Here is a 24,725-nt window from a genome sequence, read left to right as displayed (position 1 = left end):
ATGCCATCTTTTACATCTGAATATAGCAGTATAATAGTGGCTATTTTATTCTCTCCCAACTACAGAAGTGATTGTTTACTGGGTACAAAGAAATAAAAAAGAAACTACAGCACAGTACACTCACCAAATATTGGGAGATCAACAAACCTGAACACACTTCACACATAGTGAGATAATACAGCATAATTATGTTCAAAATCACCCGAACCCCTCTTAGACTATTACAGATTCATATTTAGATATATACTTCTAAGTATTCAGATATGAAAATGAGTGAGTTCCCTTTATCCCAGCCATTCAAAATCACATATTTTCTTAAAGGTGCAGAAGACATCTCAGTGACTTCCCAGTGATCAAAAGGTCGAAGGCTTTGTTTATCTCCTCGAAGGGTAGCTCATGAGTAATGAAATTTTCCAGCTTCACATCCTAGAAGTTTATAGGAGCCATAGAAAATAGGTATTAGGTGCATTATTTTTTCTAACTCGAATAATTATAAAAGAACATTATGAACTGTGAATCAAAACAGTCTTATTTTTCAGAAATACAATATTGCAAAATTTGATGAACATTACTTTATGTATGCATTCCGTGGCGAGATGAGGCAATTGACTTTTCCCTTTGAAATCTCCAAAGACTGATCCAACAATTCTGCGACCATTGAAGAACTCCATTGGGTGGAACGGGAGCAACTTTGGTGATGCATGAATTCCCAACATTACAGTCAATCCCCAACCCTGCATCACAAATTGACATGAAATTTGTAATTTACTATTTTTAACTAAAATTGATCCTTGCTTTCAAATGAGGAACTATTTATGGAGGATAGTTGACACTATAACCATAAATATGGGGGGAAGTTATAAACTGAACATAGCAAAATACCTCATGAGTAGACAAGAATGATTCCCTTAGAACATCCAAGTTTCCTGTACATTCAAAACTGTAGTGTACACCTCCTTCAGTCATTTCGCTGATTATCTGCAAATAAAGTTATCATTTTGTTGGTGAAAGTGCATGTGTATGTTTTCGTCCTTAGTGAAATAAGAGGAGATAGAAGACACAAAAAAACCAACCTCATGTACTGGCTTCTCTTCATCCCTTGGATTTATGAAGTCAGTGATTCCCATTTCTTGAGCTTTGAAAACAAAAAAAGTGTATCTTGTCACATTAGAATGGAAATCATGGAGTCATTATATAAGTGGAAATTAGGGAGAAAAAGAAGGTTAAGTAAAGCTTTAATAGGTAGTATTCTTTTATCTGAACTTTCAAACAACTGAGAGGAAATTACCTCTGATGAATTTCTCTGGGTTTATGTCCACACCTATTATTTTTGATGCACCTCTGGCTCGTGCTCCTTCTGCAACCTGGCCAAGTTCAAATTTAAATGATAAATAATTCTTCACCATATTTGAAATTATAATTATTCTTCAAAACACATTTATAATTTTATCATCTTGGGCCAGGATTGAGAATTTATTAAGAAATAGCAAGAATTGAATCAGAAAATGAGAAACTTACAGCGAGACCAACAGCACCTAAACCAAAGATTGCCACAGATGAACCGGCCTGTACATTAGCAGTATTCCAAGCACCTCCAATTCCTACATTTGATTGGTTTTTAGAAATTCACATCACATCTATGTAACATTTTTTTTTTTAAAGTCACATCTATGTAACATTGCTCACATGTTATCAAACTTGAATTTAGGTAATAAATTATAGTGAAATCTGCAGATAAAAGTTTGACATGTTAATTAAAAATTATCATGTAAGTTTAAAATTACAAAAGATAAAATTTCAGTGGTGAGATTTGAAATTAAAACCCCATCTAGGCACAGAAGATCATGATCCGGCCTCGTGATGACCCGTTCTTCCAAGTCGCAACCAAGTAGAGTCGCTATAAGTTTTATAATATTGTAGTTAGATTTAGAGAGTAATTCATCATTTTAATTCTTAAAAGATATCAAATCTATTACTTGAATCTCTAAATAATAAAGCTAGGGACCTCCACCTAACGGATAGTAATTTCCTCCCTCATAGCATATATCATATTGTATGACGTATCATTAGGGAAAATTACATCTTAACGAGTAAATCTAACGTGCTACGCATAAACTTATAGGTGTTCAGGAAAGTACACGGAAAGTAAATCTAACAAGTTTTCTGCAATTTCTCTAGAAATCTACAACCAAAAAACTACACAATCCCCATTATTTAAAATGTATAAATAGGAAAATAACATTAAGGGAGTTGATATTACCATCCCATCAACCCAACTTCCACCCCCTTTTAAAGTAGTAATGTCATTTGTTTCATTGTGTACCAACTACCAAGTTCTGAAACCTGATACACTTTTTCGCTGTTAATGTACCGTAACGAGAAATCGAGAATTCAAATCTAGCACATGTAAAACCAAAATTGATTTTGATAATTAAAACCCAGTAGTATTACTTTTTGCAAAATTTCTTTCAGCAATTAAAATCCATAAGTGTCTTCACAAATTAACATACTTTTCAAAAATTACTTCTGAGAATTAAAATCCGATAACTCATTTATCATATTTTAAAAAACTCAGTAGTTTATTTTTTCACAACTTCCCATGTAGCGAATATTGAAACTTTTACATATCGGAATTTAGAACTCAGTAACTTATCTACTTGAAAATCCAATAACTTATTTTTCGCAATATCTATACCCTACCATTAATTGTTGTTGTCTTTTCATATATCAGAGGCTGACCCATCCATCACTAGCATGCACATCTGACCCACTCCATTAATCCGTTTTATCCAAAAGAGAAAGTCAAAATCTGAAGTTTATCCAGTTTTGGAAAAAATTAGAAACAGACTCACGATGACACCTGAAGTTGCAACTTGCAAGTAATGACAGAAGTTCATTTTCTTATCGCTTTTCATTTTCCCCTCTATTCCCGGCAGTTGATCCGATGGTTTACATAGACTAGAAGATTTTCAGAAAGTGACTTGTTGACAAAATCGAGTAGAATTAATTTCAATATTCTACTTCGCGTCAACTGTTTTATCTAATTTTATAGTATCATGTTTTTTAAAGCAAAAATTTTATTGAATAAGAAGTCGAGATACAAATGTAAGAGTTTATTATGTGAAATTTAAATATTAAATCATGACTATATAAATATACATGGTGAGGATTAAAAGTAGGTTATCACATTACGTTTTGAAAAAAGTCACATAATTAGGTGTTCTATTCTTGATTAGATTTAATGCTAATATTGGTTTCTCTCATCTCTTAGGGTAACAAATTATTTCTCGAAAGGCTTAATTACAACTTTGGTCCCCGACGTTTACCAATGCCACGATTTTGGTCTCCCACCTAATTTAATTACGTGGATGGTCCCTGACGTTGTAGGTCGTGTGCAACGTTAGTCCAACCGTTTATTTCTTAATGGAGGAGGCTTACGTGGACGTCCAGTTGGAGAGAGAAAGGTGGTATGAGGAGAGAGGGAAGCACGTGAGTATCACGTGACCCTTATCTGAACCCATTATACCCAAACCGCTGACCTCCCTGGAACGAAGAAGGTAACATGATTTAGATCCCTAGGGTTTCAGATTTGGGTATAATGAGTTCATATAAAGTTCACGTGAGTTCACGTGATACTCACGTGCTTCCCTCTCTCCTCATACCACCTTTCTCTCTCCAACTAGACGTCCACGTAAGCCTCCTCCATTAAGAAATAAACGGTTGGACTAACGTTGCACACGACCTACAACGTCAGGGACCATCCACGTAATTAAATTAGGTGGGGGACCAAAATCGTGACATTGGTAAACGTCGGGACCAAAGTTGTAATTAAGCCTTCTCGAAACTTATATATTATTAAGGAGCGTATCTTAACTCTAAGGAGCGCGCTAGTTAAGTAGACGACCATATGGCAGGGTCGAGTATAAAACAAGGTAAATGAGAAATAGTTGGATTAAGATCATTTCATATCATATTATTATGTATGTAAAAAATAGGGATATAGATGGAAACAAAAATCTTGAATTTGTTAAATAAAAATAGCGTCTCAGGAATGGAGGTAGAAATAAATTTAAACTGCAAAATTTCAACTAATCACTATAATAAATATAGGTGCGGGTTTAGGCAACTTTAGGGTTAAAAATAAAGGATCAACTTAAATGCATGCATCACAGAGCATGATGTTGATTGTAGTAATTAGTAAAACTGAAAATCAGCCTCCAACCCCGGCCCCAACGCAACGCTACCTAACACATTAAAGAGCATGTTCGCCAAATAAGGGATAGGAGACAATATAGTTATTTTGTTTGGTGGGAGAATTTGGCAAGAATTGGGGAAGAGTCACTGGTGGGGTCTAAGGTTTACAACCATTTTAATCACACATGATGATGATAATGAAAATATGAATATAAAAGTATATAAAAAGATAAAAGCTCAATGAGAAAGAAGAAAAAAACATTATTACTTAATTTTGTATTTAATAATATCAGAAAAAATAAATTCTTATTACTCAATTTTGAAAATTTATTCAGAATTCAGTTTTTGTTTTTGTTTTTCGTTTATTTATTTGACATGCCCATTTGCACAACAAGAGAAAGAGTAACACATCTACATCATTGATAATCGGTTTTGCCTAGTGTGGGTCAGTTGCAAACTGACTCACGGTGGTGCAGTTAACCTTTTCACCGTTGATTTAATGTTTTTTAAATTTTAACGACTCAGATCAATTAACCATTAAAATAATTTATTTCTTAAATATATGTTATTTTACTAAAATATCCTTATCCCTTCCCACCCACCTCCACCACTATTCTGATCTCACATACTGACAGGCGTCAACCATGGAAAGCACCAGGAAGATGCAGCCCTGACGAAGCCCACGGCAGAGATGGGGTCTGAAGCGGTGGTCGCAGGGGCTCGCGGTGGTAGTCTACTTCTACTTCATCGATCATCCAGTACCACACAGCCACAAAAAAACAACCATCATCACAGAATCACAATCAAACACCGCCGTTCACTTCCATGACCAAACCACGGTGCCACCACCGCAACCACGCCGGAGATGCGCCATCCTCTGTCAAAGTCTGAAACAACCTCAACCTCCATGAAACCTCTCCTTCATCTTCCTCAACCTTGACCCATCCCCATTATTGCAAAGCCACCGTAACCACCATCCAAACCAGAAAACCCACCATCAGAAGCCCCAAATTCAGTACCAGAAGGTGGAGAAGAAATAAAGGAAACCAGAACCTCCAATCCAGCACTCAAACCCGCAAGAAGCCTGTGGTGAAAATACAGTTCTGGTTTAATATGGGGTTTTTCCTCTTTCTTTGTTCAATCTGCTTTAATCTGGATTTCTAAACTTATATTGCAGATTTTGGTGTGTTATGATGTTAAAAATCCAGATTTAGGGGACCAAAATCACTTTAGCATCCAAAATGAGAAGATGGTCATGGAGAAACTTTGAATTGTTGCCTCAAACGCATGAGTGAATTGCTGAAATTGCTGGGTGAGTACTGTGTGGAGTGGAAAGATGGAGAGAAAAAAGGAGAAGAAAAAAAAATGAAAAGAAAAATTGGGTATTTTTGTAATTTAGGAGGGGAACAGTAACTAGACCACCGTGGGTCAGTTTCAAAACAACCCACGGTAGGCGCAGCCTTGATAATCTTAAGTTTTTAACCAGCATAAATTTTGTTGATTCTTCTCAATAAGGCCAGTAGGGTTACTTAATTTGGCTCAGTTAGTTATTTTGTCAATGCTCGCTTATTGTATACAACAACAACACCTTTGGCTTCCGGAACGTGTGTGATCAGATTAATGGAGCTATTCGCAGGTTTGTTGAGGAATGTACAAGAGCATGGAAGGACAAGCTAATTACTAAAATTGAAGAAGGATCGATGGCGGGTATTTTGGATTGCAGAAGGCTAGGGAGCAAAACATTGCATTGTTGTGGAAGAATGTTTGGCATCTTCTTAGAAAGGAAGATAAACCTTAGGTGAGTCTTTTTTATGAGAAGCACATTAAGCAAAATCGATTTCTCAAATTGGATGGATTCAAGGGGTTTGTGGTGTGGAATGGCTTAGTGAAGGCTATAAGTTACAAGAGGATTTGTGTTAAAATAATATAAAATTATTTATGTGACTCTTATTTAATAATTAAAATTTTTAAGATAATTGGTTATTTCACATGATATCTTTTTGTTTTACCCATCTTAGACCCCTCGCAGCATCATGAGGTGTTGGGTCGCTTTGTTGGGGCCTAGTGTGGAGTTGTGTTCTGTGGCTGTTTTCTTATTTTGTTTTCCGGGCACTTGCACAAAACATAACTTTTGAAAAGGACGGAAAACTACGACATTAATATGGGGCATGTACAGAGTATATATATATTATTTAAATATCAGTAACTTTCAATAGTATGATGTTGAATTTTCCCGTAAAAAATATGATTTGATTTTTTTGTTAAAATTATCCAATACGTCGAAAGACGTAGACAGCTAGTACATTAAGCCGGTGTATCCAGAGACGGAGGTTAGGAGGTATGAGGGCAAATGCCCTCACTTAATTTTAAAAAGAATCATTAGAAAAAAATTGAGTAGTAAAAATATGTGGTTTTAGATGATTTATTTGATAAAAAATGCTCTCACTTATGTTCCACAATGCTAAATACCCTCACTTGAGTAGTAAAAGTATATAATTTTTAATAATCTCTTTGGTAAAAAATGCTTTCATTTGTGTCCTCTTTGATAAAAAATTCTCTCACTTCTAATAGTATATGTTGATTTTTTTATTATACATTTAAATGTGTATATTACCCTCATAATATCAAATTCATGGATTCGTCACCGGGTGTATCCCTGTCGTACATAAATGCTTCTGTTGTTTTATTTTTTTATGCATCGGAAAATCCTTTCTGTTGTTTTAAAGAAGATAAAAATTACTTTAAAATAAAATATTAAAATTAAAATAAAATAAAATCGTATTTAAAAACAGATTAAAGGTATATCTACTGACTGTAAACAAATCGGTGTAAATATTATTTTCACAATCATCCAATTAAATTTCATTAAATTATATTACATATTTTTATTTTAGTTGAAATTTAAAATAAAAATAGTTTTATTCCTCACGTGATGTAAAATTGTTTTATCCTAACTAATAATGCATATAAATTCTTTAAAAAAAACTTCTACGAACTAAAACAAATAATCAAAGTTTTCTGTCAAATCTTCCGATGGAGCAAAAAAAAAAAAACGTTTTCTGTAAAAAAATAAATAAATAATCAAAGTTTCAGAAAATGATATTTTTAAACTGTTTTTAATAAAAAAGAGAAACGGAATATTCAAAGTTCAAACAAGTGGGGGTTACAAATAATTAAACTTATCCTTTTTTTAAGTAATAATTAAACTTATCCTATGAAACAATCAAACAAGTGTTCCAATATTTTATACTCAAATCTATAATACCAATATCAATCAATATAATAATATATGTACTCGTAGGATAACTCAAGTGCTAGAAGTTGAGGACATATGAATTATATAGGGGAGGTCCAGAGATCGATTCCTAACAGGTACAATTTATATTTTCGATGTAAAAAATAATAATAATATAATTGAGCTCAAACATGCATGTAGAAGAGATATGAAATCTAAATTATAAAAATAGTGGTTTATATTTGACTTTGACTGCAAGCTTTTACCTGTGGAAACTCCGCAGCTGAGCAAGGTGAGGTTTTTGAGGCTGAGGCGGGGTTCAGGGCGGAGCTTGACGACGCAGGCTGAGTCCACCACTGTGTAATCGGCGAACGTTGAAGTGTTCATGAAATGGAAAATAGGTTTTCCATCAACGGTAGAGAACCTGCTTTTTCCATCTCCAAACATCACCTTTCTCATCGGGTTTACACCAAAATTCTCACACATGTTGGTTTGGTCACACTTGCAGAATTTGCACTCACCACACTCTCCATTGAAAATTGGCACCACTGTGTCACCTTCTTTAATGTCACTCACACCTTCCCCAACGCTCTCCACAACCCTACACATTAAAAAATTGCCCATTTAGATCAACCGTCTTTATTATCTGTCACAAATAACCATGGTTTTAAATTGTGATTCTCAACAGGTTTCACTCTCAACATCAAACAGATCAAGACACTCTTTTTGTAGTAAAGGTATCCCAAAATCAGTAGGTGTGAGCCTGTGATGCTAATTCCTCACTACGGTCAGTATACTAAAGAGTTGAAAGTTGGTTAATTAAGGTGGTTTTTTTTTCATTCATAGAAGTTGAAAGTCTAATCAACAATTTATTTAAGAGACGAAATATCTGAGACTTATTAGAAGTCAAAGAAAAAATATTATAAAAAACAAATTTTGAATCTTATTTGCAAATAGAAACGGTAGTTTCATTAAGGAGAAATGTTGTGTGGCACGATTAAAATGACCTCAAAAGTTGAAACAATCTTTGCTTTTCAGCTAGTTTTACAATTCAATTTTCTCTCTCTCCTCACTTATACATGTGTATCTAACTAATTGGTTGATTCAATTGTTGTGCAAATTATGCATATTAACCGTCGTGCAATATAACAATGCTCCTCATGAAGTTATTTGGCAAAAGTTGAAAAATTCGTGACTTACAATTGAAAATAAAAACAGGAAACATCAATGAAAACTTAAAAAAATTTAATTTGAAAAATTAAAAATAAAAACTTGTTTAAAATAATTTCTTTTATCTTAAATAAAGTATGTCCACAACTGGTAAGACTAAATATTATTTCCTACTATCAGCCCATTAAATGGTTAGAGCTAAATAATTTATATCAAAACAAACATTTTTTTGTCAATTTATAAAAAAATTAAAAACTGTGAAAACTAATCAAACACGGGATTTTTTTATACACTAATCAAACATGGTTATAATAGTCAATTTTTCACAAAAATCCAAGATCTCTGATGTATTCGCTATGGTGACGGTAATCACAATTCAAAACGTTTACCAAAAAATAAAAAAATCCTCACAATTTGGAACCATGGTCACAACTGGCAATCATGGGTTGATGATGGGTGACATTAAATGTTTTCATGTTCTTACCCGGATGCTTCATGGCCGAAAATCCGAGGATAAGCACGCTGAGACTCATTCTTTGGTTCAGCAACACAAGAAAAGAAAAGAAAATCATACATGTGAGAAACAAACAAAAATTATACAGCATATAAGATATTATAATATGGTTTTAATAGTTAATTCTAAGGAAACATGTATTTGAGAATGCCGACCGACAATGCTTACTTTAACATTCTCTATTTGATACTTTTTTATTTATTGTTCAAAATTTATCTGGATTTCGCTAAAGTTGAAATGAAATTCATATTTTTAATAAAATTCAGATGAATTTCAACTAATGAGAGTGATGAAAATATTGTTAAATTGAGTGTTGCTAGTACATATAAATAGTTGTCTAAATAACTCTATGTAAAATATGAGTTAATTAAACCACTTTAGTCTTAAGCTAAACAACTACCATTCAAGATCAGTACGCCGAAAGTTTCATATTTATTTATTTATTTTAAATATTATTAGTACACTTAGAACTATAAATTTATTCAACTCAAACTTAATCTAGAATCATCTAGCTAGATAACCCAAGCTAGTATTACCTATTAATAATTATAGAGTCTTTCAAGAGAGCAAAAATTATAGAGAAGCATGTGTCATGTTTACCTCGCCTTGCCAAGCGCTAAGATCAGTGTGGCAGATGGAGGTATAGAGGATCTTGATCCGAACCTCCATTTTCTGAGGTGGATGAACAAGAACTTGTTCCACTACGAATGGATCTCCAGGACCATATGCCACAGCGGCTAATAAATACATCATGATATGGTTAATCCATATAAGCTAGCAAGACAAGATGAGAAATTAAGTATATATATGCAAGTAGTTAACAATGATATGTGAAATGAATGAACCTTTGCAAGTAATGGTTTTTCCTCTAGTTTCATGACTAGGCTTGAAGAAGCTCAATGAGGTTTTCCCATTTGTAAGCTCTGGACCTGCCATCTCTTCCCTTATTTTTATCTGCGAGTGGATAATAATATTTGCAGAGAGAATTTATGGGTGATGAAACTCAGGGCCTGCAAAGCCAAAAAATAATGACAAAGCAAATTTAATAATTTATGGTGACTGAACAAAATAGGCGAATGAAGTGACCGCTATTTATAGCAACAAGTCGATACGCGTGGATCGTGCTGCTTTTTAGTCAGGAAAATGAAAAATAATAAACTTTTCACATTTTGACCCAATTGTTACCTCCCAATTAAGCTCATTCAACTATCACACAGTGAATATTGAATATGGAGACTAAGAATAAAGGAACTTTCAAGGTCAGTCTTTGAAAACTACTTCATTCGTTTTAATATAAATGTTCACTTAGAGTAAAAATATTTGTTTCATAACTGTGTTTACTTAGAATTTTAATGTTCTATTAATTGATGTTTATCCATATAATAACCTTATAAGAACAATAAATGAGGAGAGATAGAAATACATCTTAAGGGACAAACTAGAAAAATAAATAATATATTTTCAAAAGTTAACAATATTAAGTGAACTTCTTAACATTTGTGTAAGTGGACACTTATTTTGAAACGGAGAGAGTAAAATGAACATACATACTCTATGTACCGACAATCTTTTATAGAAAATTGAAATCTCTTAGTCAGTGCCCACTAATTAACCGCACTTTTAATACATGGTTACAATGATAAATTAAATATGAGAAAAAACGCTTTATTAATCTATTCAAAGTATAATACAAAATATCTAAGTTATAACCGCTACTACCACAAAAGGAGCTGGGTAGCGGTTATGTTACAATTTGGGAGGGTTCTGCGACCGATGTTAAACAAAGTCACTTTTGATGAAAGAGATTGTGTGTGAATTTAAATTAAAAATGTAAGAAATTAACATTTGTGAGCATGTAAGATTTACATTGTGTAATCATCACCAAGACAAATATATTATATTCCATGAATGGATTACTTATCATGTCTATTTCGCCCGGAGACTGCATTATTTCCTTAAAATGATTGCTTATGTTCGGTCTTCAATTATACGAGAGAGACTACATTTCTTGAATGAATTGTTTGCTCTTTATTTAAATGACGAATCACATTCTTTTGATGAATCCTTGTGTTCGAATAGTTTTATCTTTGAATACAATAAATATATACAAGAAACTCCATTTTGATTTATTGAATTCTAATATATATTCAAAGTTTGAAATTTAAACTTAAAGAAAATATGCTTTTCTTTTTTAAAGAAAAGTCCACATCCTCTGGAGTCGTGGAAAACTTCCTAATGCGGGCTAAGAGGATAGATTGTGATTCGACCATGATTCGAGCCTTCTCCGTCGTCGTTTCCATCAATAGTCTATATTTCCTCGGGCGGAAGATGCTTTCTCAGCTATTGATCATTTCCTCGGTATTGTCTTGCGGCTCCATTTCGGCTCCTAAAACCTAGCAAGCGATTTCAAGTCGAGATGGTAGCCTCTAAGTCATGTAGGTGATGACTCTTTTGCATGTGTACAAAATGCTCGTAGTAATAAAAGATCGTCTCCACAAAGACTATAGTTTTATACCAATTCAATCTATTTTTAAATTAATGAAGCCAACAAAATCATGCTCTACCCTTATGTCTAAGGTGCATAAAAACTCAATTAATCTATTTTCTGGTCTCTACTACTAGCAAAACTATCATTTGCACAAGAAATAACAAAGCAGCAGACCAAACTTCTCCAATTCCCCAAAAATAAAACAACAAATTAAGGACAACTAAATCCTAATAAAATCTACTAAAAACCTGCTGGATAACTAATAAATCCGAATAAAATCTAAAATAAATCAACTAAATAAAAAATAAAGAAAAATCTACAAATTCCAAATAAAATAAAATAAAATCTAGAAAAATTCAAAAAAAATGAAAAATGTGCTTAATAACAATGCTAAATAAGACTCAAAAAGAAAAAGAAAATAAAATAAACGACATATGAAATTAGCCTTATACCTGTGGGTCAACAGTAGGACTAGTCGTCCTAAGACCATGCTTCACATTGGCGATTGGACAACCACCAAGAACCATGTAGTAATATTTATGCCATCTTCTCCATCTTCTAAGGGGACTCTTAACCTCAAGAATTTCATCGAAATCATGTGGTGTCTTATGAAACTTCTCACGCTTGTTACCAAAGGAAATATGTCCTCAGATTTGTAACCCAATTGAACAAAGTGTTAAGCTCAAATGCTATTCATTACGTTTATTATATTTTGAATGATGATAATTTCAAGGGTATAAGTGTATCTTTTAAAAATTTCATATGAATTGAATTTCATGAAATATCACTGATGGTTCATGCCCCCTACTGTCTAATGATAAATGCAAGACAGAGCTATAAGACAATCTACACAAGAAAAAAATGATCAAAGCTACAAGACAGTCTGTAGAAGAGGAGAAAAATAAATGCATTGTTTTATTTAAAAACGTTTATCAGAGTTTAAAAACATATCAAGGGAGTATTACACTTCTTCACGAAAACTCATTAAAATTAACACTGATTGTGTTTGAAAATTTATAAGTTCATATGCTTTCCAAAGAATGAATTATTTCTGCCAATAAAATTTCTAAACCAGCCAGATAATCCTAAGATGCATAAAATCACTTATTTAAATAGGTTTATCTTCCTTAATATTCCAATAAAATTCATCATACTCAAAACTGAATTTCATAGGCACTTCGGCCATCAACAGTACGACATCGCCATAATTTAGAAATTTATTCAACAACTTCCATAAGGAGAGGTTATAAAATCCTCTCAACATAAGTGTAAAAGTAACGTAAAATATCTACCCAGTGTTACATTACAGAGCAAGACACTTATTTTATAATAATAATAATAATAATAATAATAATAACATAAGCTAAGACTCTCCGAAGCTACTCCTCATGAGCCACATCTCTACCTCAAGTACCTGAGCGATGTCGCATAGAACATCATTCCAACAGAAGGGTAAGAACTTACATTGTATAAAATATAGCATAACAAAGAGCAAGTAAACAATTCAGATTCAGCTTTATAAACACTTCACCTTTTCTTTAAAATCTGAGTGATTATAATATCTGCTCTCAAGACAGTTTCACAATTCTTATTAATGTTTCGGAAAATTATAAGCTTTAAGAACAATAATAATTCGACTTTACCACAACAGTAAAACAATTCACCAACAAATCACCAAACACATAAAACCACTGAAAACGTGAAACTTAGTATGTGAGACTCTAATGTATGCATGTGGTACCAATTGTTAATGTAACGCCCCAATTTCTCAACTGAGGAATCACATTAGTAACCTAACAAAGTCTAAAAACTATTCTGCAATCCCTAAAATCCAAGGGTATTTTTTTTTTTGTAATTGAGAATGAATACCATAGGGTTGGAAACACATGATAACTTTATTTAAATAACTTATTTCCCGATATGTAGTAATAATAGTTTACAACTCCATAAGTAAGGTTCAGAATAAACATGCGCACTTTAAAAGTGGCGGAAGCAAGGCTTTAATAACAGAGTTCTCGTATGGAAAAAGAGACTCAAACCTAAACCACAAGAAGAGAAGCAAAGCTGCTTCTCACACCTCTACTCCACCGCTTACAACTCGATCTCCAACTCGAACAGCTAAGCCTCGGCGGAAGGATCCCCATCGCCTAATAGCATTAAGCGCCCAAACAACAAGTAGCAAATAGAAAGGGTTAACTCCATGCAATTACCATGTATAAAAGAGAAAATCATGCTGTTCAAATTTAATTACCTGACATGGTAAATAACTAGCAACATAACTCAACTCATATATCAACAACTTACACATAGATTAACTCAGATAATAATAACCTCGACAATGTAACATCAAATCAGATATCAATAAACCAATAACTAAAATCCAACAACATAGGGTCAGGTGTTAGTTCCCTATAATGCAACTATATGCTTCTACCAAAATGGATCGATCAATATCGTCTCTCAAGACGGGACAATGATAGGACACACCTCCTCATCGCCACTTATAGCGTCATACATGACGGGACAACCATAGGACACACCTCCTGATGCCACTTAACATCACACAAGACGGGACAATCATAGGACACACCTCCTGATGCCACTTAACGTCTCACAAGACGGGACAATGATAGGACACACCTCCTCATCGCCACTTATACTTAAGCTCTATATGCCAAGTCAGACAACAACAAAGCCCAACCAAGGACCAATCCAAAGTAACCACATGTTATTCCTATTATCAACGAACATAAATCAATTCAATTGCATACCAACTCAGTTCAATGACAGAAACCAGTAAACGATCGAAGCCTCTCAGAAAACGGAGACACGCGTCTCATTAAGTTCACTCGGCCGAAGCCTCCAGAATACATTTTCCCAGTTCAGCATAATAATCATAATCCAATGCCAATCAATATAAACACCTTCATCTCAAACGCAGGCAGTGCGAATAAATCATGCAAGACTCAAGGACACTCTAAAACTGAGTTACCCTTACCTTCGTGAGTAGAAGTTGTGCATGGAAGTTGTGAACCTAGAACAAGGAAACACAATCATCAACACAAGCCTCACTAGAAACAACACTATCTATTAACACTAATCGAAATCGTATAGAAAGCTTTTAAAGCTTCAGAGTTCCTATTTAAGCACAAATTGACAACGGAGACTTCGTTCGCCGAAACGAGCATAACTCGAGCTACAGAACTCGGAATGACACGAAACCAACGCCAAAATTTCGACAATCGAAAGAGCTACATAATGGCTCAGGTCATAGAGACCCAAAAATTATTTTTGGACACGGTACCCTAGCAAATAGGTTTCGGCCACTCTCAAAAATAGGGTTTCCGAACTTTTTCTTCGATCTAAATCAATTCCTAGGTATTCTTAGGCGATATCTAGGCCAGGGAAACTCTCAGAAAAATTATCGGGTCGAAAACTGTCGCAGGGGTATTTTGGTCAATATTTTTAGCTCGGAAACTCAAAATCAGAATTTCGAAAAACAAATTAGATGGGGTCGACACCAACGACGATTATGACGACTAATCCTACTAACGCTAAGCTCAGTCGAGAGTTTTAAGCCCAAAGGACGGAACTTTAGCCAAAAATGGGTTTTTCAAGCAGAATTGAAACTCGGCGGCCTTTCGGCGACATTCGGCAAAATGTAATCCGCTAAACATGCTCAGGGGCACGTAGAGAATAAGTTTAGACACTAAAATCAAGTTATTTGGACAGTTTTACAAAAAGCTCAAAACTTTGAGCACAGAAAGACATAGAGAAAAGCGACAGAATTTACGATCAGAGGTAAGGAAAAGCATCAGTACCTCGAGGCCTACGCGTAGCAACGAACTGTGGGACGATCAGGCAAGAATCGGAAAAAATCACTTTTCCTCCTCTCCTCCTCCTTGCTCACGGCTGTGTGTGTGTGTTTTGTGATTTTTTTTTTGATTTTTTTTTCATTTTCAAGGTATTTATAGGTTTTGGAAAATGCGAAAAATTAAAAATTTCGCGATTCCGATTTTTCCTGCGCATTCCTCTGTGAATTCTAAGATAGGTTCTGGCGACAGAATTTCAAAACTCAAAAGAGGTTTCTGGGAATTAAATCAAACGATCCAAAGTCGGTGTAAATCGATTTTACCCGAAAAACTACTTTTTGCAGTTGATGTCGGATGAGAAAACTTCATTCTGAAGAAAGGTTGGAAACATCAAGAGAAATAGGTGCACGCGTGTGGAATCTTCATTTGAAGCTCCGAAAAGAAAAAGTCTTCATCGTCGGTTGATTTTAGGTTTCTTGAACTATCAGTGATTTAGTTTCGGCAAACTTCCGAGTATTGGAATTTGACCTTCGTACATTCCAGGGTTTCGTATTGAAACGCTTGTTATGGAAAGGAATAATAGAACTTCTTATATTCCTCTTGAAGATTTTTGGAATTTATTCCTATAGTGTTCCAAGGGTATAAATTAATCTTTTCCTAGGGTTTTTGTCCTAGGCGTAAACGAATAATACTTGCGTCATAAGTTCCGTCGATTCGAATCTTGTCCTTAACCTTCTCGTGAAATATCTTCTCCATACATTTATTCCATTTAATAAACGTTTATCCAGTTTCCTTACTTCACGTTACATCGAAATTATTCGTGAATAAGAAATTTCACTAATTTATTCTAAGCTAAAAACTTGGGTCTCACAATACTACCCCCCAAAAAGAAAGTTTCGTCCTCGAAACTTAAGGCTCAGTGAAGAGTTCCGAATACTGTTCCTTCATCTTCTCTTCTAGTTCCCAAGTAGCATCGCCCGTGACTTGGTTCCAAATCACTTTTACCAGAGGAACCTGCTTGTTCCTCAACTGCTTGATCCTACGTTCCTCAATCCTCATTGGTGCCACTTCAAAAGACAAGTTGTCTCTAAGCTGGATGTCATCTTCTTTGATGATGTGAGAGGGATCAGGAATATACTTCCTCAATTGTGACACGTGTAGCACATCATGAATCTTGGACAGAAACGGTGGCAACGCAATCCGATAAGCTACTTTACCGACTCGCTCGATAATCTGATACAGTCCAATGAACTTCGGTGTCAGCTTCCTCGACTTTATCGCTCTTCCCACTCCAGTAGTAGGTGTCACGCGAAGAAACACATGGTCTCCCGCCTCAAACTCTAACTCTCTCCGTCGTGTGTCAGCATAACTTTTCTGTCGACTCTGTGACGTCCTCATCTTCTCCTGTATTTGCTTTACCTTCTCAGTTGTTTGTTGTACTAGTTCAGGTCCAACGAGAAGATGTTCGCCATCTTGAAACCAACATGAAGGAGTTCTACATCTCCTCCCATACAACGCCTCATAAGGTGCCATTCCAATACTAGCATGGAAACTGTTGTTATAAGTAAACTCGATCAACGGTAACAGCTCATCCCAGCTCTCTTGACTATCCAGAACACAGGCTCGCAGCAAGTCTTCCAATGACTGTATTGTTCTCTCGGTCTGTCCATCTGTCTGAGGGTGATAGGCAGAGCTCAACCTCAACTTCGTCCCAAGCGCCTCGTGCAAGGCCTTCCAGAAATGCGAAGTAAACTTCGGATCTCTATCAGAAACAATACTCGATGGTACTCCATGAAGTCGTACAATCTCAGCGACAAACACTTTTGCAAATGCCTCCACATTGAACGTGGTCTTCACCGGTATGAAATGTGCTGACTTCGTCAGACGGTCCACAATGACCCAAATGGAATCAAATCTCTTCCTCGTAGCTGGCAAAGCTACCACGAAATCCATAGAGATACTGTCCCACTTCCACTCCGGCACATCAAGTGACTGTAACATACCCGCAGGCTTTTGATGTTCTATCTTCGCCTTCTGACATGTCAGACATGCCGCCACAAACTCTGCTACATTCTTTTTCATTCCTGGCCACCAAAAATTCAACTTTAGATCTTGATACATCTTTGTCGATCCCGGATGAATACTCAATATACTCTTGTGACCTTCGTCAAGAATCATCCTTCTCAACTCCATGTCCAAAGGCACGCAGACACGTCCTTTGCAACGCAGAATGTTGTCGGTACGTACCTCGAAATCCGGCGCTTTTCCCAAAATGATCAAGTTCCGTTTCTCGATCAACTCCTCATCTAACAGTTGCTTCACCTTGATCTCGTTCAGAAAATCACTAGTGATCGTCACCATCCCAAAGCTCAATTTTCCAGGTGTCACTTGCATACCCAAACTGAGGTCGCGAAAAGTCTCGATAAGTTCCAATTCCTTAATCATCAGCGATGAAATATAAATTGTCTGGCAACTCAGTGCGTCTGCTACGACATTTGCTTTTCCTGGGTGGTACAGCAAAGTGAAATCATAGTCCTTGATAAATTCCATCCAACGCCTTTGTCTCATATTCAGATCCTTCTGATCGAACAGGTACTTCAGGCTCTTGTGATCACTAAAAACAGTGAAAGTGCTCCCATAAAGATAGTGCCTCCAAATCTTGAGCGCAAATACCACAGCCGCTAACTCCAAATCATGCGTAGGATAGTTCCGTTCATGAATCTTCAACTGCCTTGAAGAATAAGCCACAACCTTTCGGTGTTGCATCAACACACAACCCAAACCTTGGTACGAAGCATCGTAGTAAACCTCATAGGGTTCCTCCTCTTGTGGTAAAGTCAGAACTGGCGCGGTTGTCAAGCGCTCCTTCATATCCTGGAAACTCTGTTCACAATCCTCTGTCCAAGCGAAAGGTTGGTTCTTCCGGGTGAGTTTCGTCAATGGTCCTGCAATCTTAGCAAAACCTTCGATGAATCGTCGGTAATATCCAGCTAAACCGATGAAACTCCTTATATCTGTCACAGTCTTAGGACGCTCCCATGCAAGTACCGCTTCAACTTTGCTGGGGTCCACAGCAATACCCTCCTTTGAGATGACATGTCTTAAAAACTTTACTTCTTCGAGCCAAAATTCACACTTCGCCGCTTTAGCATACAGTACCTTCTCTCGAAGAACTTGCAATACTTGACGTAGATGTTCCTCGTGTTCTTCACGATTCCTCGAGTAGATCAAGATGTCATCGATGAACACCACAACGAAGCGATCCAAAAATGGATGAAAGATCATATTCATGTAGTCCATGAATACAGCTGGTGCATTCGTAACTCCAAACGACATCACCAAGTACTCGTAGTGCCCATAGCGTGTCCTAAACGCCGTCTTTTGGATATCCTCATCCTTGACTCTAATCTGGTGATATCCCGATCTCAGATCAATCTTCGAGAAAACAGCAACACCCTTCAACTAATCCATCAAATCGTCAATCCTTGGCAACGGATAACGATTCTTTACTGTGACTTTGTTCAACTGTCGATAATCCACGCAAAGTCGCGATCTTCCGTCTTTCTTCTTCACAAGCAGCACTGGCGCTCCCCACGGAGAAACGCTAGGTCGAATAAACCCCTTCTTGGTTAAATCTTCAAGTTGACTCTTCAGCTCAGTCAGTTCTGCCGGTGCCATACGGTACGGTGCGATTGATATAGGTCCAGTGCCTGGGACCATATCAATTGTGAACTCCATATCTCTGACCGGAGGTATTCCAGGTACGTCTTCGGGAAATACATCCTCGAATTCTTGCACAACAACTATTCCTTGTACTCCATTATCCTTAGCTTCCATCACAGTTGCAGACAAAAAGGAACTCAAAGCTCCTTTCCTCAACGAAAGCTTTGAAAAGTACGAGTTCAGATACTCGGCGAGTCCAGCATCGGGAAAGATAACTACCTTATTGGCGCAATCAAGAAGAACATGATGGTGGGACAACCAATCCATGCCTATGATCACATCCAATCCCTTGAGAGGTAAACAGATTAAGTTTGCTACAAACTTCTTATCTAGGTACATCCAAGGACATTCCAAACATGCAGTGTTAGTTACTAAACTCTTAGATGCAGGGGTAGACACTGTCAAGTCAAACGGTAACTTCGACACTTCTAGCTTTAACCTCGTCTCACAAGCTAAGTCTATGAAGGAATGCGTAGCACCAGAATCAAATAGCGCGATAAGGGAATTACCCACAATCTCGCAGGTACTGCGGATCAAACCATCGTCTTCATCAGCTTCAGTTCCAGTAATCGAGTAGACTCTTCCACCAGCAGTAGGCCTCCTCGCCCCAGCAACATTCACAGCAGCCTCAACTTTAGGAGCCCTACACTCTCCGGCAGTGTGACCTAGCTTGTTGCAGTTCCAACACGCCGCAAGATTCTCAGAACAGTGGTTGGCATAGTGCCCCTTTTTGTTGCACCTGAAGCAAGTCACATCCTCCCGATTCCCAGATGGGGTTCTTAACGCAATTGCATTTCCACCAGTAGGATAAAAGGACCCAGAAGCTGTCCCCCTACCCTGAGGACGAACGTACGACTTCTTCTGAAAGTGCTTGCCCTTGTCATTTCTACCTTGGTTAGCCCTAGACGGACCTCCACTCCCCTGGTGAGGCTTGTTCAGACCTTGGAAGCTGCCCCTTGCATTATCAATGGCCTCAATCCCCTTGGTCTTCTCCACCAGCACTTGATAGCGATTCAGTCCTAGCGGTTGCACCGCCCTCTGAAGCTCGTAACTCAGCCCATCAATGAAGCGCTCACACATATAGCCTTCATCTATCTGTCCTCTGAAGTAACGGAAATGTTTCGCCAATGACTCCAATTTTGCAGCATACTCAGCAACGGTCATGCTTCCTTGACGAAGTCTCAGAAACTGTGCCTCCTTAGCGGCTCTAGCGCTATTAGGAAAGTACTTGTCCAGGAAAGCTCCACGGAAGCACTCCCAAGTGATGGCTTGATGGTCGGCTTCCATCATAGCTCTAGCCCCACGCCACCAATACTCAGCTTCACCAGTCAGCAGGTAGGTCGCATAATCCACTTTCATCTCTGCAGTGGTACGCAGAAAGGTGAAGATCTTCTCCAACTCCTGGAGCCATAAATTAGCTTCTTCCGGATCGAATCCCCCAGAGAACTTCGGTGGATCCTGACGCTTGAAATCGTTTAGACCCCGAGTCTGAGCAGCAGCTAGTTCACGTTCCTCACGCTGCACACGACGAGCATTCTCTTCAGCTTGGTTCTGTGTAGCCACCAAAACAGCAGTAGCAGCTCGCTGAGCTTCAGCTTCCTCCCTTGCAGCAGTGTTGGAAACTTGTTGTGCCATAAGGGCAGTCAGATTAGCAATAGCTTGCTCCATCAAATTCATGTGATCTGAACCTTGAGTCTCGTTCAGTTGTGGAAACCTCCTGTTCATGTTTTCATGAACGGTCAAAGACCACAACAAACACTCAGGTCAGAACAACACAAAGTTCTATAATAACTAACTATGTATATACTTATATCAAATGTATAATTAACAATAACTAGCATAAGGTTATTCACTTACGAATAACCTTCAAAAATAATCTATATAAACAGTAATCAAGCACACTCTTCCTCCGATTGACACCCCATCAATCGGTCTCAGAGTTCAAACATCTTAAGCAGACACTCTACCCAAAAGCTCTGGTTTTCTCAACCAAAGCTCTGATACCACAATTGTAACACCCCGGTTTCTCAACTGAGGAGTCACATTAGTAACCTAACAAAGTCTAAGGACTATTCTGCAATCCCTAAAATCCAAGGGTTTTTTTTTTTTTTTGTAATTGAGAATGAATACCATAGGGTTGGAAACACATGATAACTTTATTTAAATAATCTGTTTCCCGATATGTAGTAATAATAGTTTACAACTCCATAAGTAAGGTTCAGAATAAACATGCGCACTTTAAAAGTGGCGGAAGCAAGGCTTTAATAACAGAGTTCTCGTATGGAAAAAGAGACTCAAACCTAAACCACAAGAAGAGAAGCAAAGCTGCTTCTCACACCTCTACTCCACCGCTTACAACTCGATCTCCAACTCGAACAGCTAAGCCTCGGCGGAAGGATCTCCATCGCCTAATAGCATTAAGCGCTCAAACAACAAGTAGCAAATAGAAAGGGTTAACTCCATGCAATTACCATGTATAAAAGAGAAAATCATGCTGTTCAAATTTAATTACCTGACATGGTAAATAACTAGCAACATAACTCAACTCATATATCAACAACTTACACATAGATTAACTCAGATAATAATAACCTCGACAATGTAACATCAAATCAGATATCAATAAACCAATAACTAAAATCCAACAACATAGGGTCAGGTGTTAGTTCCCTATAATGCAACTATATGCTTCTACCAAAATGGATCGATCAATATCGTCTCTCAAGACGGGACAATGATAGGACACACCTCCTCATCGCCACTGATAGCGTCATACATGACGGGACAATCATAGGACACACCTCCTGATGCCACTTAACGTCACACAAGACGGGACAATCATAGGACACACCTCCTGATGCCACTTAACGTCTCACAAGACGGGACAATGATAGGACACACCTCCTCATCGCCACTTATACTTAAGCCCTATATGCCAAGTAAGACAACAACAAAGCCCAACCAAGGACCAATCCAAAGTAACCACATGTTATTCCTATTATCAACGAACATAAATCAATTCAATTGCATACCAACTCAGTTCAATGACAGAAACCAGTAAACGATCGAAGCCTCTCAGAAAACGGAGACACACGTCTCATTAAGTTCACTCGGCCGAAGCCTCTAGAATACATTTTCCCAGTTCAGCATAATAATCATAATCCAATGCCAATCAATATAAACACCTTCATCTCAAACGCAGGCAGTGCGAATAAATCATGCAAGACTCAAGGACACTCTAAAACTGAGTTACCCTTACCTTCGTGAGTAGAAGTTGTGCATGGAAGTTGTGAACCTAGAACAAGGAAACACAATCATCAACACAAGCCTCACTAGAAACAACACTATCTATTAACACTAATCGAAATCGTATAGAAAGCTTTTAAAGCTTCAGAGTTCCTATTTAAGCACATATTGACAACGGAGACTTCGTTCGCCGAAACGAGCATAACTCGAGCTACAGAACTCGGAATGACACGAAACCGACGCCAAAATTTCGACAATCGAAAGAGCTACATAATGGCTCAGGTCATAGAGACCCAAAAATTATTTTTAGACACGGTACCCTAGCAAATAGGTTTCGGCCACTCTCAAAAATAGGGTTTCCGAACTTTTTCTTCGATCTAAATCGATTCCTAGGTATTCTTAGGCGATATCTAGGCCAGGGAAACTCTCAGAAAAATTATCGGGTCGAAAACTGTCGCAGGGGTATTTTGGTCAATATTTTAAGCTCGGAAACTCAAAATCAGAATTTCGAAAAACAAATTAGATGGGGTCGACACCAACGACGATTATGACGACTAATCCTACTAACGCTAAGCTCAGTCGAGAGTTTTAAGCCCAAAGGACGGAACTTTAGCCAAAAATGGGTTTTTCAAGCAGAATTGAAACTCGGCGGCCTTTCGGCGACATTCGGCAAAATGTAATCCGCTAAACATGCTCAGGGGCACGTAGAGAATAAGTTTAGACACTAAAATCAAGTTATTTGGACAGTTTTACAAAAAGCTCAAAACTTTGTGCACAGAAAGACATAGAGAAAAGCGACAGAATTTACGATCAGAGGTAAGGAAAAGCATCAGTACCTCGAGGCCTACGCGTAGCAATGAACTGTGGGACGATCAGGCAAGAATCACTTTTCCTCCTCTCCTCCTCCTTTCTCACGGCCGTGTGTGTGTTTTTTGTGATTTTTTTTTGAATTTTTTTTTTTCATTTTCAAGTATTTATAGGTTTTGGAAAATGCGGAAAAATGAAAATTTCGCGATTCCGATTTTTCCTGCGCATTCCTCTGTGAATTCTAAGATAGGTTCTGGCGACAGAATTTCAAAACTCAAAAGAGGTTTCTTGGAATTAAATCAAACGATCCAAAGTCGGTGTAAATCGATTTTACCCGAAAAACTACTTTTTGCAGTTGATGTCGGATGAGAAAACTTCATTCTGAAGAAAGGTTGGAAACATCAAGAGAAATAGGTGCACGCGTGTGGAATCTTCATTTGAAGCTCCGAAAAGAAAAAGTCTTCATCGTCGGTTGATTTTAGGTTTCTTGAACTATCAGTGATTTAGTTTCGGCAAACTTCCGAGTATTGGAATTTGACCTTCGTACATTCCAGGGTTTCGTATCGAAACGCTTGTTATGGAAAGGTATAAGAGAACTTCTTATATTCCTCTTGAAGATTTTTGGAATTTATTCCTATAGTGTTCCAAGGGTATAAATTAATCTTTTCCTAGGGTTTTTGTCCTAGGCGTAAACGAATAATACTTGCGTCATAAGTTCCGTCGATTCGAATCTTGTCCTTAACCTTCTCGTGAAATATCTTCTCCATACATTTATTCCATTTAATAAACGTTTATCCAGTTTCCTTACTTCACGTTACATCGAAATTATTCGTGAATAAGAAATTTCACTAATTTATTCTAAGCTAAAAACTTAGGTCTCACAGTTAACCTTAGCGGTATCACCGCGTCCACTCCAGACAGTTAACCACCAATGAAGTCCACTCCAGACTTCCAGAACCACGCCAGTTCTGGGACAAACCTCAGTTTTCCGATGAAAACCGACACGTTGCCTCTTGACTAAATGAAGTGTATTTCGTGCAAAAACTCGTAAATTAAAACATGCAATTTGAGACCACTCGAGCCCCAAATATATAACATATTTTCTCACCAAATTCCATAACGGAAATCACACCAAAATTGCACAAAATAACACTTCAATATAATTATCAAATCATTCACTATTCCACCGACAAAATAGCAACACAAAATCATCAAATGTCTCATATCAATTTACCAGCAGTTCCAGAATCAATCACAGAAATAAGCAGGAACATAGCAAACTTGCAGATAATTCTGGTACTAAACGAGCACTCCAAAAATTATGAACATTTTACCAAACATAGCCTTATACGTTAGCTTTCATACAAAATTGGTTTCATCCAATTTGGAATTCTGTAGAGAGAGTTATGCTCTCTACAGCACATGCTGTTAGGGTGTCAGCGAGCAGAAATAGAGTGAACTTGCAGATAAATCTAGTATTGAACCAGCAATCCAAAAATTATGAAAATATTACCCAATATAACCCTATGAGTTAGC

General features: G+C 37.0%; 2 protein-coding genes across 2 annotated transcripts; both read right to left on the bottom strand.

Annotated features, from left to right (window-relative positions):
• Window positions 1-23: 23 nt before the first annotated feature.
• LOC130727936 (alcohol dehydrogenase-like 4) lies at window positions 24-10,181 on the bottom strand. Its single transcript, XM_057579250.1, has 10 exons — window positions 9,959-10,181; window positions 9,714-9,850; window positions 9,084-9,133; window positions 7,696-8,030; window positions 1,519-1,601; window positions 1,289-1,364; window positions 1,074-1,135; window positions 883-978; window positions 573-734; window positions 24-426 (listed from the first exon to the last, which is right to left on the bottom strand). Exons 1-10 carry the CDS (start codon window positions 10,047-10,049, stop codon window positions 316-318), a joined length of 1,203 nt encoding a protein of 400 aa, XP_057435233.1. The 5' UTR covers window positions 10,050-10,181; the 3' UTR covers window positions 24-315.
• A 9,035-nt stretch (window positions 10,182-19,216) lies between these two features.
• On the bottom strand, window positions 19,217-20,300 carry LOC130712546 (uncharacterized). The gene is made up of 3 exons (XM_057562377.1): window positions 20,169-20,300; window positions 19,650-20,057; window positions 19,217-19,243 (listed from the first exon to the last, which is right to left on the bottom strand). Exons 1-3 carry the CDS (start codon window positions 20,298-20,300, stop codon window positions 19,217-19,219), a joined length of 567 nt encoding a protein of 188 aa, XP_057418360.1.
• Window positions 20,301-24,725: the final 4,425 nt, after the last annotated feature.

The sequence above is a fragment of the Lotus japonicus genome, chromosome 1 (assembly GCF_012489685.1).
Source record: "Lotus japonicus ecotype B-129 chromosome 1, LjGifu_v1.2".
NCBI lineage: Eukaryota > Viridiplantae > Streptophyta > Magnoliopsida > Fabales > Fabaceae > Lotus > Lotus japonicus.
This window is presented reverse-complemented; position numbering and strand designations above follow the sequence as displayed.

Bases quoted from the DNA above. Each gene is read 5' to 3' on its own strand.
- LOC130712546 (XM_057562377.1), bottom strand. From the start codon at position 20,300: ATGACCGTTGCTGAGTATGCTGCAAAATTGGAGTCATTGGCGAAACAT. The intron at 20,058-20,168 runs GTGCAACCGCTA...AAGCCTCACCAG, and splicing joins GTTACGAGCTTCAGAGGGCG to GGGAGTGGAGGTCCGTCTAG. The intron at 19,244-19,649 runs GTGGGTAATTCC...CTGTGATGGAAG, and splicing joins TCCGCAGTACCTGCGAGATT to CTAAGGATAATGGAGTACAA.
- LOC130727936 (XM_057579250.1), bottom strand. From the start codon at position 10,049: ATGGCAGGTCCAGAGCTTACAAATGGGAAAACCTCATTGAGCTTCTTC. The intron at 9,851-9,958 runs GTTCATTCATTT...TGTATTTATTAG, and splicing joins AAAAACCATTACTTGCAAAG to CCGCTGTGGCATATGGTCCT. The intron at 1,136-1,288 runs GTAATTTCCTCT...TTGTTTTCAAAG, and splicing joins CCCAGAGAAATTCATCAGAG to CTCAAGAAATGGGAATCACT.